This window comes from Geotrypetes seraphini, chromosome 8 (genome assembly GCF_902459505.1).
Source record: "Geotrypetes seraphini chromosome 8, aGeoSer1.1, whole genome shotgun sequence".
NCBI classification, from domain to species: domain Eukaryota; kingdom Metazoa; phylum Chordata; class Amphibia; order Gymnophiona; family Dermophiidae; genus Geotrypetes; species Geotrypetes seraphini.
This window is the reverse complement of record NC_047091.1, coordinates 13,757,063-13,770,942: the sequence shown is the minus strand read 5'-3', so window position 1 is coordinate 13,770,942 and position 13,880 is coordinate 13,757,063. Positions and strand designations below refer to the sequence as shown.

At 45.6% G+C, this 13,880-nt stretch overlaps 1 protein-coding gene across 8 annotated transcripts in view; it reads left to right on the top strand.

Moving 5' to 3' along the window:
• The window catches only part of HNRNPR (heterogeneous nuclear ribonucleoprotein R), a 160,173-nt gene that overhangs the window by 19,398 nt on the left and 126,895 nt on the right, over positions 1–13,880 (top strand). For 5 of the 8 annotated variants that reach the window (XM_033953569.1, XM_033953567.1, XM_033953568.1 and 2 more), the window contains exon 2: positions 8,111–8,276. The exons of 2 other annotated variants lie outside the window; for them this stretch is intronic. In XM_033953569.1, coding sequence (XP_033809460.1) covers positions 8,120–8,276 — 157 coding nt within the window. In that variant the 5' untranslated portion in view covers positions 8,111–8,119. Of the gene's footprint in view, positions 1–8,107; positions 8,277–13,880 lie in introns of all 8 variants that reach the window. One more of the 8 variants, XM_033953565.1, reaches the window with a different exon arrangement.

Here is a 13,880-nt window from a genome sequence, read left to right as displayed (position 1 = left end):
CTTCCCTCCACTTCCTCTGATGTTGTGGACTTTGTCCAAACTCCGCAAGGACAACGCCACCATGATTCTCATCGCACCTCGGTGGCCTCGCCAACACTGGTTCTCCCTCCTGCTTCAACTCAGCTCCAGGGAGCCCATTCCTCTTCCTGTCTTTCCTACTCTACTTACGCAACAGCATCAGTCTCTGCTACATCCCAATCTGTCTTCGCTCCACCTGACAGCTTGGTTTCTCTCGGGCTGACCTCTCCGGAGAACCTATCTCAACCGGTCCGCCTCATTTTGGACGCGTCCAGGAAACCGGCCACTCTCCAATGTTACCATCAGAAGTGGACCAGATTTTCCTCCTGGTGTCTCCGGCATCGTCAGGAACCCACCTCCTTAGCGGTGGAAACTGTCTTGGAATATTTGCTCTCTCTGTCCAACGCTGGCCTCAAAACTACCTCCATCAGAGTCCACCTCAGCGCCATCACTGCGTTCCATGAGCCTATTTTCGGAAAACCTCTCACGGCTCATCCTCTGGTTTCCAGATTCATGAGAGGCCTCTTCAACATCAAACCGCCTCTCAAGCCTCCTCCTGTCGTCTGGGACCTGAATGTGGTTCTCTCAGCTCTTATGAAACCTCCGTTTGAGCCTCTTGCCACAACTTCTCTCAGGCTTCTAACCTGGAAGGTGCTTTTCCTAATTGCCATCACCTCTGCCAGGAGGGTTAGCGAACTGCATGCACTGGTTGCCGACCCACCTTTCACTGTTTTTCACCATGACAAGGTTGTTCTGCGTACCCACCCTAAATTCCTTCCCAAGGTGGTCTCAGCTTTTCACCTCAACCAGTCCATTGTGCTGCCCGTCTTCTTCCCTAAGCCTCACTCGCATCCTGGGGAACAGGCGTTGCACACGCTGGATTGTAAGCGTGCCCTTGCTTACTATCTTGATCGTACCAGAGCTCACCGAACAGCCCCTCAGCTCTTTTTGTCTTTCGACCCCAACCGTTTGGGTCGTCCTGTCTCCAAACGGACACTTTCAAATTGGCTTGCTGCCTGTATTGCTTTCTGCTACGCTCGGGCCGGTCTCTCACTGGAAGGAACTGTCACGGCCCACAGAGTCAGAGCTATGGCTGCTTCTGTAGCTTTCCTCCGCTCCACGCCCATCGAGGAAATCTGCAAGGCGGCCACTTGGTCCTCAGTTCACACGTTCACTACTCACTACTGTCTGGATGCGTTCTCCAGACGGGATGGACACTTCGGCCAATCTGTGTTACAAAATTTATTTTCCTAATGGCCAACCATCCCACCTCCCTCTTTGTTAGCTTGGAGGTCACCCATGTGTTAAGAATATGCTGCCTGCTTGTCCTGGGATAAAGCACAGTTACTTACCGTAACAGGTGTTATCCAGGGACAGCAGGCAGATATTCTTACGTCCCACCCACCTCCCCGGGTTGGCTTCTTAGCTGGCTTATACTAACTGGGGACCACGCACTCCTCCGTCGGGCGGGGAAGGCACTCGCGCACGCGCGGTGCGGCCAACTAGAAACTTCTAGTTAAAAAGGTCCGTACCGAGGGCTCCGTCGGTGACGTCACCCATGTGTTAAGAATATCTGCCTGCTGTCCCTGGATAACACCTGTTACGGTAAGTAACTGTGCTTTTTCTTCTTTCCCTTCTCTGTAAAAAAAAAAAAAAAAAAAGAGACCACAGTTGCTACATTCTGCCATGCTTTTGCTGCAAACTGGCTTCAACCGGCCCTAACAAGAAGCTTGTGAGTATGTCTGGCTTTTACGGTTGTTTGAACTTCAGGTTCTGTTTGAGAGTCTTAGTACTGTGGGTTCGGTCATCGTACATTTAAGGTATGGATATTTTATTGAGGCAAAGTTTTATGACTAGAAATCCGTGGAGGGAGCCGGGACTTCCCGCCCTTTGCATGCATGCGCTTGGTTTCCTTGTTGGTTACAGCACGGCAGTAGCGATGCGATTTCATGCTCGTACTTGTTCTCATTGTTGGGTTTCAGTGCAGCAATGGTAGTCCTGTTTATTCTGAGGCTCTCTTTCATCGGTGTTTGTCACGGCCATGTGGAGGAAAAGTTTTTTAATCTCCAACCTTAGAGCATAAGGACTCCTATCTATCCCTTCAGGATTTCTCTGACCCACAATGTTCTGCACCAGAGTCCTCTGGATTTTCATCAGATTCATCTCCTCTTATGCCTAGGTATAGTTTACCACCGGAGAGCCTTTCTTTTACCACATTTATAAGGCAAATGGGACAAGCTTTTCCTATTCATATAGAATCTGAACCAGAACCAAGAGCTGCATGACTTTGAGCAAATCCTAGAGGAATGTCTAAAACTACCACTCCATGATCTCATCAAGACTCCCCTACTTATTTTAGTGGCACCATCAAAATTGTATTCCATCTGCACACCAAGTCAGTGAATTCCAATCTCTACTACTTGATCCACCTTATACAACATTTTCTTATGATATAGTTGTTCTTCTCACTCATCTCCTCTTCCTACCAGAAGTAGTCTGGAATTAACATCTTACCAGTCTATAGATTTTCCTTCCTTCTTCCCCAAACCATATTCTAATTCTGAGAGAGCTGTACTTCACTCATTGGATTGTAAACTTGACTTAGTTTACTGTCCACATCAAACTAAGTCTTTCAAATCTACAACTTATCTGTTCCTGTCCTTCAATCCCAACAGTCTAGGAGTTCCTGTAATCAAGAAAATAATCACTCCAAGGTTTGCAGTCTGCATATCATTCTGCCATGCTTGGACTAGGTTGCCACTGCAAAGTCGTGTTACAGAACAAAAAATAAAAACAATGGCCACCTCAGTAGTTCACTTCATTCCTCTATCTTTGGGGACATTTATGAAGCAGACTCCCCAAACCATACTTATACATCCCATTTTTGTCTGAAGACTAATTTCAGATGGGATAGTCAGTTCGGCCAAGCAGTTCTACAAAATTTATTCTCTATTGAGCTGCCAACTTCCCTCCATCCCAATCATAGTAGCTAGAGAGAATATGCTGCCTGCTTGTCCTGGGATAAAGTACAATTAACTTACATGTAACAGGTGTTATCGAGGGACAGTGAGCAGATATTTTCACAACCCTCCCACCTCCCCTAGTTGGCTTCTTAGCTTGTTTATTGAACAGAGATCCCTGCATTAGGTTTTGCGGTTTTGGGGGGGAAAAAAAACCACTGCTGGAAACAGCTGACGAGTGTCCGGAGCAAGGATGAAAAACGGAACAAGCTAAATAATTCTTGATACATTTTCCACTGCTTTGTTCATTTTTCATATATTGCCTGTACTGTGTTGTGGTTATTAATGTAAGCGGAAGATTTTTTGAAGTGAAGAAAATGTTATACAAGTATAAGACTGTGATTAAAAACCAGAAGGAGTTTAGGAGTGTTTTTTTTTTCGGCCCATGAAGCCTCTCCGAGACCTCTCTTCTCCCAATCTTTGAATTGCTGATTATCATTTGGTGTATAGCAGTTCATGGTGCAAGGCAATGGACTCCTGCATTTTTTGTTCTGATTACAAGATTGAGTTATTGATTTCAACTACACTAACATTGACTGGATAAATGTTACATCAGGGAGTGCTAAGGATGTAAAATTCCTAGATGTCATAAATGTCTGCTTCTTAGAGCAACTGGTCCAGGAACTGACAGGAGGGGTAGCTACTGTTTTTTATACTTGGTGGTCCTTAGTGGAGTGCAGGACATAGTACGGGAGGTAACTGTGTAGGGTCTGCTGGGAAACAGTGATCATAACATGATCAAATTTGAGCTGATGGAGTGATGTCGCTAAAGAAATCTACTGTAGCGGCATTTAATTTTCACAAGGGCAATTACTATAAAATGGGGAAAATGGTTAAAAAGAAGCTAAAAGGGTCTGTGGCAAAGGTCAGAAGTGTAAAACAGGCGTGGGTATTGATTAAAAATACCATCGTGGAAGCCCAGACCAGTTGTATTCCACATATTGAAAAACGTGGAAAGAAGAGAAAATAAGAGCTGACGTGGTTAAAATGTGAAGTGAAAGAGGCTATTACAACCAAGAAAACATCCTTTAAAGCAGGGCTGTGGAGTCAATAGATAAATCCTCCGACTCCTGTTTCTGGTACCCATGACTCTTGACTCCAGGTACCCAAAAATGTCTTTGATTCCGACTCCACAGCCCAAAGGATCCCAATATAAAAAGTAAGAGGAGATATAAGTACTGGCAAGTTAGATGCAAAACACTGGTAAAGAAAGCTAAACAAGAATATGAAGAACTTGCCAAAGAGGCAAAAGCTTATATTAACAACTTTTTTTAGGTACATCAAAAGCAGAAAATCTGCTAGGGAATCTGTGGAACCGTTGCGATGATCAAGGAATAAAAGATGCGCTCAGGGAGGATAAGGCCATAGTGGAAAGACTGAATGAATTCTTTGCTTTGGTCTTTACGGAAGAAGATGTAAGAAATCTTCCAGAACTGGAAATGGTTTTCAAGGGTGATGAGGAGGAGGAATTGAAAGAAATCTCTGTGAACCTGGAATATGTACTAAGCCAAATCGACAAGTTAAAGAGTGATAAATCACCTGGACCTGGATGGTGTACTTCCCAGGGTACTGAAATAACTCGAACATGAAAAGCTTAAACTTTAGAGCTTTTGTGCATCTAAGGATAGAAACATAGAAATATACAGAAGATAAGGGCCACGGCCCATCTAGTCTGCCCACCCCAATGACCCTCCCCTACCTTTCTCTGTGAATAGATCCCACGTGTCTATCCCATTTGGCTTTTAAATCAGGCACGCTGCTGGCATCAATAACCTGAAGTGGAAGACTATTCCAGTGATCAACTACCCTTTCAGTGAAAAAGAATTTCCTGGTGTCCCCGTGAAGTTTCCCGCCCCTGATTTTCCACGGATGCCCCCTTGTTGCCGCGGGACCCTTGAAAAGAAGATATCTTCTTCCACCTCGATGCGGCCCGTGAGATACTTGAATGTCTCGATCATGTCACCCCTCTCTCTGCGTTCCTCGAGTGAGTACAGCTGCAACTTATCCAGCCGTTCCTCGTACGGGAGATCCTTGAGTCCCGAGACCATCCGGGTGGCCATTCTCTGGACCGACTCCAGTCTCGGCACATCCTTACGGTAATGCGGCCTCCAGAATTGCACACAGTATTCCAGGTGGGGCCTCACCATGGATCTATACAATGGCATAATGACTTCAGGCTTACGGCTGACGAAACTCCTGCGTGTGCAACCTATGATTTGCCTTGCCTTGGATGAAGCTTGCTCCACTTGATTGGCAGTCTTCATGTTCTCACTGACGATCACCCCTAAGTCTCGTTCTGCTTCAGTTCTTGTTAGGATCGCGCCATTAAGGGTGTAAGTCTTGCATGGATTTTGGCTGCCCAGGTGCATGACTTTGCATTTTTTGGCATTGAAGCTGAGTTGCCAGGACCTAGACCAGCGCTCCAGTAGGAGTAGGTCGTGCATCATGTTGTCGGACATTGAATTTATGTCTGTTGTGCTTTTGCCCACTACATTGCTTAGTTTGGCGTCATTGGCGAATAATGTTATTTTACCTCGCAACCCTTCTGCCAAGTCTTTTATAAAGATGTTGAATAGGATCGGGCCCAGGACCGAGCCCTGCGGCACTCCACTGATTACCTCCGTCATTTCGGAGGGGGTGCCGTTCACCACTACCCTCTGAAGCCTACCTCCAAGCCAGTTCCCAACCCATTTTGTCAATGTGTCGCCCAATCCTATAGAACTCATCTTGCTCAGCAACCTGCGGTGTGGTACGCTATCGAATGCTTTACTGAAGTCCAGGTACTCCCCAATATCCAGCTTCCTCGTCACCCAGTCAAAGAAGCTGATCAGGTTGGATTGGCAGGATCTCCCCTTAATAAATCCATGTTGACGGGGATCCCGTAGATTCTCATTCAGGTTCGTATCCAATTGGCGTTTGATTAGAGTTTCCATTAGTTTGTGTGGAAAGGATTTATAACATATATACTCGAATATAAACCGATCCAAATATAAACTGAGGTAACATTTTTTCCCCCCAACTTTTCGTTCCTGCCCGTGCAGAGCCGCTAGCTAATTTGGCTGCTGCAATTCTTATAAAAACTCCGGGCAGGCAATTAGCTGGTGGCTCTGCATGAGCAGGAGTGAAGGAAGATCTTTCCTGTCGCAGTTCACCGCTTGACCACCAGGGACTTAACAGGTACGCAGAGGGGGCAAGAGGGAGATAAAAGTTGTTTAAAGTCGGTCTGAACAGGAGACGGAAGGGACCCTCCTGTCCCAGCCCCCCCTCCCCGTTGGGCCATCAGGGATTTAAAAGGTATGGGGGTGGGATGTGGCAGGAGAGAGATAAAAATTGTTAAAGTTGGCTGGGGCAGTTGAGAGGGATTGCTCCTGTTCCAGCCCACTGCTGGACTACCAGGTCTTACCGCAGGCCCAGCAAAGGCCTGCAACAAGTTTGGGAAGGGGGGGGGTGTCAACGCTGACCAGATTATAAACTGAGAGCCCCATTTTGGGGCCATTTTTTGGCTCCAAAATCTGTTTATATTCAAATATATATGGTATGTGTTTTTTTGTTTGGGGAGGGAGGGTTGTTTACAAATTCAAAAATTTGCATGGGTATTTTTTGCAATGCGCTTTATTTTCAGCAGTTTAACTTTTATTTATTTATTTATATATATTGCTATACAGTTGGTGCAACATAGTGTTGACTTAGAAAAAGATGAGCATGAGAGTTAAGGTCTATGATGGTGCTCTTTGGTCTGTAAATCACAGCCATAACATGGCCAGCCTTGAATTGTTCTTTCATAGGACAGTACTGGGAGGAAATGGAAAGCAGGAGGATGCTTCACGTTGGGGCCAACTGTGACTGTTAATTTACAGCCATTTAGTTCTACAGAATATTTAACTTTTGGGCATCAGTTAAATTTTTATTTCTGTACATAACTGTGCTGGGAAGCATAGTTTCAAATATTGTCATAGTTAATTAGGTTCAAAAATTTGTATCAGTTTTAGTTTTCCTTTTTGAGCTTATTACATTCAACTAAACTAAACTAAACCATCTATAAATTTCTGTTCTAAATGAAAACCGGCATCTGACTTGTCCAAACTTCCTTGGCACATTTAGTCTTTGTTCTAGGTTTTGACTTGTATTTTTTAATTTGACTAGATTTGTTTTGAAAATTTATGGTTTGTTTTATAGATGTTAAAATGTTTTTGGTATGTAATTTACACTGAGCAAATGGATACAAATGGTCTGTGTTCATTGGTTGCATTGCTTTATACTTGTTGCATATGCCACTGAATCAGCCCTCTTCCTTGAATGCTTTTTACATGTGTGTATATATTATTTATCATGCAACAATGCTTTTCCATCTCATTGGCTCTTTATGCAGACTTTGCCAAGCAGCTGATTGAGAGTGAATTTCGTTTATGGTGGCTTAAATAAAGAGATTGATACAGTATTTGATGTTAGAGGAGCAAACAGCAGCATGTTTCCTTCACAGGATTGTTTGGAAGACCTAATGTAGTAGTACACATGCTTTAGCAATGGTTTTTCTGCAAACCAGTGTTGGTGGTGATCTCTGTTTGAGAAGTTACCACTTGCATAGTGGTATCTAATATTTTGTAAACCGATTGCCTTAGTTGGATGCAGCATTTGCTCTCTGATTAGCATGAAGAGTCTGATAATGGATTCATTTACGGAGCGTTAAGTCAGTGGAGGAAATCATGGTAGTCAAGCAGTTCTGTCTGAAGTTTGGTGAACAAGTTATTCACATACATGAAGATAGACTGTACTTACGAGTGTACATCTCATAGTTAAAAACTTTCTGAGTTTATGCAGGAATTTGAGTTCTTTGCATCCCTCTACAAGTGAAAGATCTATGTATTTTGGTGTATATAAAGTGCTTGGAAATGGAATGTCATCCTTTAGAAGTGTAGTGTTCTCTTGTGTTTCTTTTTTTCTTTCTTTTTGATTTTGATGCAGGTTATAGCAATATGTTTTCTAAATACAGTAGTTGCAGATAATCGTGTGTTATCCTACAATATAGCAGAAATTGCTAATTTGTAATGGAGCTCCTGAATTTTTTCCAGCAGCATATTAAAATGGCTAATGAGGTGAATGGTAATGCGATTCAATTAAAAGAAGAGGAAGAACCAAAGGATACTTCCAGTGTAACTCACACAGAACACTACAAGACACTGATAGAGGCAGGCCTCCCACAGAAGGTGGCAGAAAGACTTGATGAAATATTTCAGACAGGTATATTCTGCATTTCTTGTTTCTGACTGGTTGTGAAAGTGAGGAGAATACGTTTTCAGAATTCTGCAGATTTCAGGTTTAAAAATGAACATTTCTGATCTGTATTGATCTGAATGTCTCACTACTTAGGATTTATCTGAAGGCAAATTGAGTTTGATGCTGATTTGACCCCTGTGTTTCATGAAGATGAGCAGTTTTAGTGTTTAGCATGAAGTGCCACTTGAATCAGAACAGTTCATCAGTTTGTTTTCACAAGTGAAAATGTATTTTCCACCATTTTTTCCATATAGAGTAAAATTTCCCATTTTACTTTTCACATCTACTTTAGATGTCTCAAAAATGACTCTTAAAAACCAACCTTTATGGAGGTCTAGATCATTGGCTGAGTAATTCTGACTTGGCATAATTAAAAGAATATATAGATAGGGTTAGTATAATTGGAAAGACACTTAAAAATAAGATTTTAAAAAAAAATTTTTTTTTTTAGTTTGACCTAGCATTTTTAATCCTTGTCTCCCTTTCCCCCAGCCCTGTTGCTTTAATTTGAATGTATTTGTTGTGGTACCACAGAAAATAACAGAAATAGCCCATTCATACACTAGTGATTACATTTTTTATTTTAAACCTTTTATTCCATGGTTCAACATATTTTGTTAAAGGAGACATTTCTACTTTATTTTTCAGTGGTGGTGTAGCAAAGGTGTCTACACAGATTGAAGCAGAGTTCTGTAGAAAGCAGCTCTTGAGTTGCAGCTGTGTCTTTCTTGCTTAAGTTTGCAGATACTTTCTGTTGCATCTGGTTGTAAACAAATGTCAGTCATTTCCATTTTACCAACACCAGTAATAATAATAATAATAATAATAATTTTGTTCTTATATACCAAAAGTCTGTCTAACTTTCAATGAGTGACTAGCTTTCAAGTTACCACAGGGAGGATGGTTTAGTAGTTTTCAATAAATCAGCCACCACACTTTAAATATTCTCATTCTTGGACCCTGAGCTAAGTTCTTGAGATAGGTACCTTTGAAAGAAGAGTACAGTATATCCTTTAGTTAGAAAAAAGAAGGACCCATCTCTTGCAGTAAGAGTAGTAATGAATTTGTTTTAATGAAGGGAAATAAATAATTTACAGCAGAGAATATGAAATTTTGAGTTCTACCCAATTAAAAAAAAATCTATGCTTGCTTGGTAGTTCAGCCTTCACTTCTGAAATGGATACAAATATTTAACATCTAATGTGTCCATCATTTTCTAGTAACATTAATTTCTAGCCCTCATAAGCACCTCTTTATCTTCAGATTTCCTTAGTGTGTATTATTCAGGGATTCAATAATTTGGAAAGTAGTTTGTCTCGCACACTTTTTCTTTATAATAGAAAAATACCTGGTTCTGAAATACCCATTCACTGAGAGATTTAATTCACTTGTAACTGCAACAAAAATTAAAATGTAGTGTTAAAACACTAAAATGACTTTACAATAGTTGTTCCTTAGACTTTTAGGTTACATATTTGTAATGTGAAAGCTGGATCTTATTTGCCTAGTTCAAAACACTTCATTTTGCTGCTCAATTGTAGTGGCTTATTGACCTTGCCATTTTTTTCCGGCCTTTTTTTTGTTGTTGTTGATCATGGTCACAAACAGCAGTTCCTTAGCATAGCAGCAGATGAATCCAGAGACAAGTGGGATAGCTCACATCGACCAGCAGGTGGAGATAGAGAAACTGATTAACAGGTGGTCTTATATACTGGTATTCCTCCTGTCCATTCAGTTTGCTCTATCTCCCAGCAGGGTTAGTAGCTATACCTCTAGCTGTGCCCGGTGAATTTGGCTGAATTTATGGTCTTCTGTTGAGACTCGTTCTCTTCAGAGAGACAGGGGTGCCTGGCTGAGCGGTGCCAGCTTTGGGAGCTACACCTGGGCCCCCCCAGGTCCCTTCTCCACCCTCCCCTCCGGTTGCTTGAGGGGTTGACTTGGGCTCGGTATTTTTTCTTCTTTCCAGTAATAAAAAAAAAAAAAAATTCTGAGCCTGCCTTGCTGGGCTGTGCCTTTTGGTCAGCCTTCGATGCAATTACCAGCCATAACCTTACTTGCTTGCTGTTGTGTGATTGGGAAGTTTGTTTAGGTGAGTAAGAACCTTGGTTTTCTGGGGTTTTAGTGAGTTTTGTGCGGTCCCGGGTGCCAGTTTTGTTGGAGGGCTGCGTCGGCGATTTTGGCGGGCTTTCTCCGTTTAAAAAAAAAAAATGGCAGCGGAGACTGTGAAACGGTGTTCGCGCTGTGGGAAGCGCAGGACACCGTCGGGACTGTGCTCTGCCGGGTGTGCAGATACACCGGCAGAGGATTCTTTCATGCCGGCGTGTGACTAGGCAATTTCCCACGCTGGGGAGGCGTGATCGAGCTCCTCTTCCCTCGCAGTCGAGTCGGCCATAATTCAAGGCACGCCGGCGTCTGAGGGGAATTCGGCGGCTGTAGCGGTGTCGGGAGCGCTGGGGGAAGCCGCGGTTCCGCTCTACTGCACAGGATAGGCAGGGTCGGCGGGATTCGGGCTAGGCTCGTTTTCTCCGGAGTTTGTCATGTTAATGCACCGTGCCTTTGTTTTACAGAGCTCTCAGCCTGTTCAGCCGGTGGCTTTGAATTTTCCTGTGCTGCCTGTTCCCTCTAGTTCCACTACTACTACTACTACTATTAGTAATACTGGTACTGCTGCTGTTAATGCTGTTTCCCCTCCGGTGAAGTCTCAGGTAGCGAAGAGGCGCAGGCTTGCGGCGGTGGACGAAGGGGACCCTGACCCTGTCTCCCCTTTATCTCTTACTCTTCCTGAGTCGCTGGAGGAAGATGAGGTGCTGGATTTGGAAGCGGAGGAACCCCAGGGTAGGGACGTGGATGATCCTTCCGCTCTCCGGCTTTTTCACAGGGAAGAACTTTCTTCTTTAATTTCTAAGGCGTTGCAGGGATTAAACATCTCGCAGGAGGATACTCCAGTTTCTGGGTCCGCAAACCCCCTTATGGCGGGGACGCGCAAGCCAACTAGGTCTTTTCCAGTGCATGAAGCAATGCAGGAGCTTATTGCGACACAATGGGACACTCCGGAAGCTAGTCTACGGGTGTCGAAAGCCATGCGGCTCTTGTATCCTGTTGCCCCGCATGAACTCGAGAGATTTAAGTTACCCAGGGTTGACGCGCTGGTGGCCGCGGTTACCAAAAAGACTACACTTGCCGGTTGAGGGAGGTGTTGCGCTGAAGGATGTCCAGGATAGGAAGATTGAATCTTCACTGAAAATGTCTTTTGAAGTGGCTGGAGTCACCTTACAAGCCGCGATTTGCAGTTCGTATGCGGCGCGGGCTTGTCTGCAATGGTCTCAGCTGATGGCGGATAACTTGATGGAGTCCGGGGGCTCTGTTCCCTCGGAACTGGCTGATTTGGAGTCTGGTCTAGCGTATGTGGTGGACGCCTTATATGATATTATTCGCGCTTCTGCAAAGCAGATGTCTCTTTCGGTGGTTTCTCGCAGATCTTTATGGCTCCGTAATTGGGCTGCGGATGCGGCATCCAAACTTCGGCTAGTGAAACTCCCTTTTAAAGGGCGTTTGTTGTTTGGGGAAGATTTGGATAAATTGGTGAAGGATTTTGGTGATACCAAAACACAGCGCTTACCGGAAGACAGACCTAGGCCCCCTTTAAAATCCTTGGCGGCCAGACCACGTTTCCGGGATGTTAAGAGATATAGACATGGTAAGCCATCCTTTCAGCCCGCTTATGGTTCCTTCACTTCCTCGAGACCTAGGTTTCCGCAAAAGAGTTCCTTTCGTACGGCGAAACCCCCATCAGCTCAGCCAGCCCGTGCTCCAGCAAGTCGCACCCCACAATGACGGTGTCTCGGCTCCCTCCGCTATTCCCTTGGGGGGGTGGCTGTCTGCTTTTCTGGCAGAGTGGGCCAAGATCACGTCGGATCAGTGGGTTTTGGATATTATTCAAGAAGGTTACAAGTTAGAATTCGCCGATTCTTTCTTGGTGTCCCCGTGCAATGGGGCGGCCAAGGGAGACTCGGTCTGCCTGACTCTTCAAGTGCTTCTGGATCTGGGGGCGGTGGTGCCGGTGCCTCCGGAGGAGGTGGGTCTCGGCAGATATTCCATTTACTTCATTGTGCCCAAAAAAGGGGGGTCATTCAGACCTGTGCTGGATCTCAAAAGAGTCAACAAGTTTCTCAGGGTTCGCCATTTCCGTATGGAGACAGTGCGCTCCGTGATTGCAGCGGTGAAACCTGGGGAGTTCCTCACGTCCCTCGATCTAAAAGAGGCGTGCCTACACATTCCGATCTGGCTTCCGCATCAACGATTTCTTCAGTTTGCGATCCTAGGCCAACATTATCAGTTTCGGGCGATGCCCTTTGGTCTTGCAACGGCTCCCTGCACCTTTTCAAAGGTGATGGTGGTGGTGGCAGCATTTCTGCGCAAAGAGGGAATTTGTGTACACCCTTACTTGGAAGACTGGTTGATTCGCGCCTCTTCCAGGCAGGAGAGTTTGTCGGTGACTCAGAGAGTGATCTCTCTCCTCCAGTCTTTGGGGTGGATCATCAACTTTCCCAAGAGCTCTCTGTCCCCGTCCCAGTCATTGGAGCATCTGGGAGTGAGGTTCGACACTTGTCTGGGGAAAGTGTTTCTACCCCGGGACCGGGGAGAGAAGTTACAGTCTCAGGTTCGTCTGCTTCTCAGGTCGCCTAGGCCTCGGGTTTGGGATTATGTACAGGTTCTGGGCTCGATGGTGGCGGCTCTGGAGGTGGTCCCCTGGGCCCGGTTCCACATGAGGCCGTTGCAGAAGTCTCTACTTTCCCGGTGGTCCCCGGTGTCGCAGGACTACGATCGGTGTCTCCAGTGGAGTCCTCAGGTGGCCCGCAGTGTGCGGTGGTGGCTCAATGAGTTCAATCTATTCCGGGTCATGCCGCTGGCGACTCCAGATTGGGTCGTGATTACGACGGATGCCAGTCTTCTGGGCTGGGGAGCACAGTGCCTGCAGGCGTCGGCGCAGGGTGTTTGGTCCTCAGAGGAGGCCCAGTGGTCGATCAATATGCTGGAGTTGAGGGCGATCAGGCTTGCGCTTCTGGCATTTCAGTCCATGATTCAGGACCGTCCGACCAGGGTCTTTTCGGACAGCGTCACGGCGGTGGCGTATATCAATCGCCAGGGGGGTACCCGGAGTCCTCAGTTGGCCGAAGAGGCGATGGTTCTGTTTCGATGGGCGGAGGTGCATGTTCCTCTTCTCTCAGCGGCACACATTGCGGGTCACGAAAACATTCAGGCGGATTTTCTCAGCAGAAATCTGCTCGATCCAGGCGAATGGGAGCTGTCCGCTCGGGCGTTCGATCTGCTGGTTCTACGGTGGGGTCTTCCGGAGATGGATCTCGTGGCCTCGTCCCGCAATGCGAAGCTTCCGCAGTACTTCAGCAGACGCAAGGAGCAGGAGTCGGAGGGGGTGGACGCGTTAGCCCTCCCGTGGCCTCCGGGTTGCCTTCTGTACGTATTTCCTCCTTGGCCGATGATAGGTCGGGTGTTGCACCGCATCTCTCGCTTTCAGGGCAGGGTGATCCTGGTGGCTCCGGATTGGCC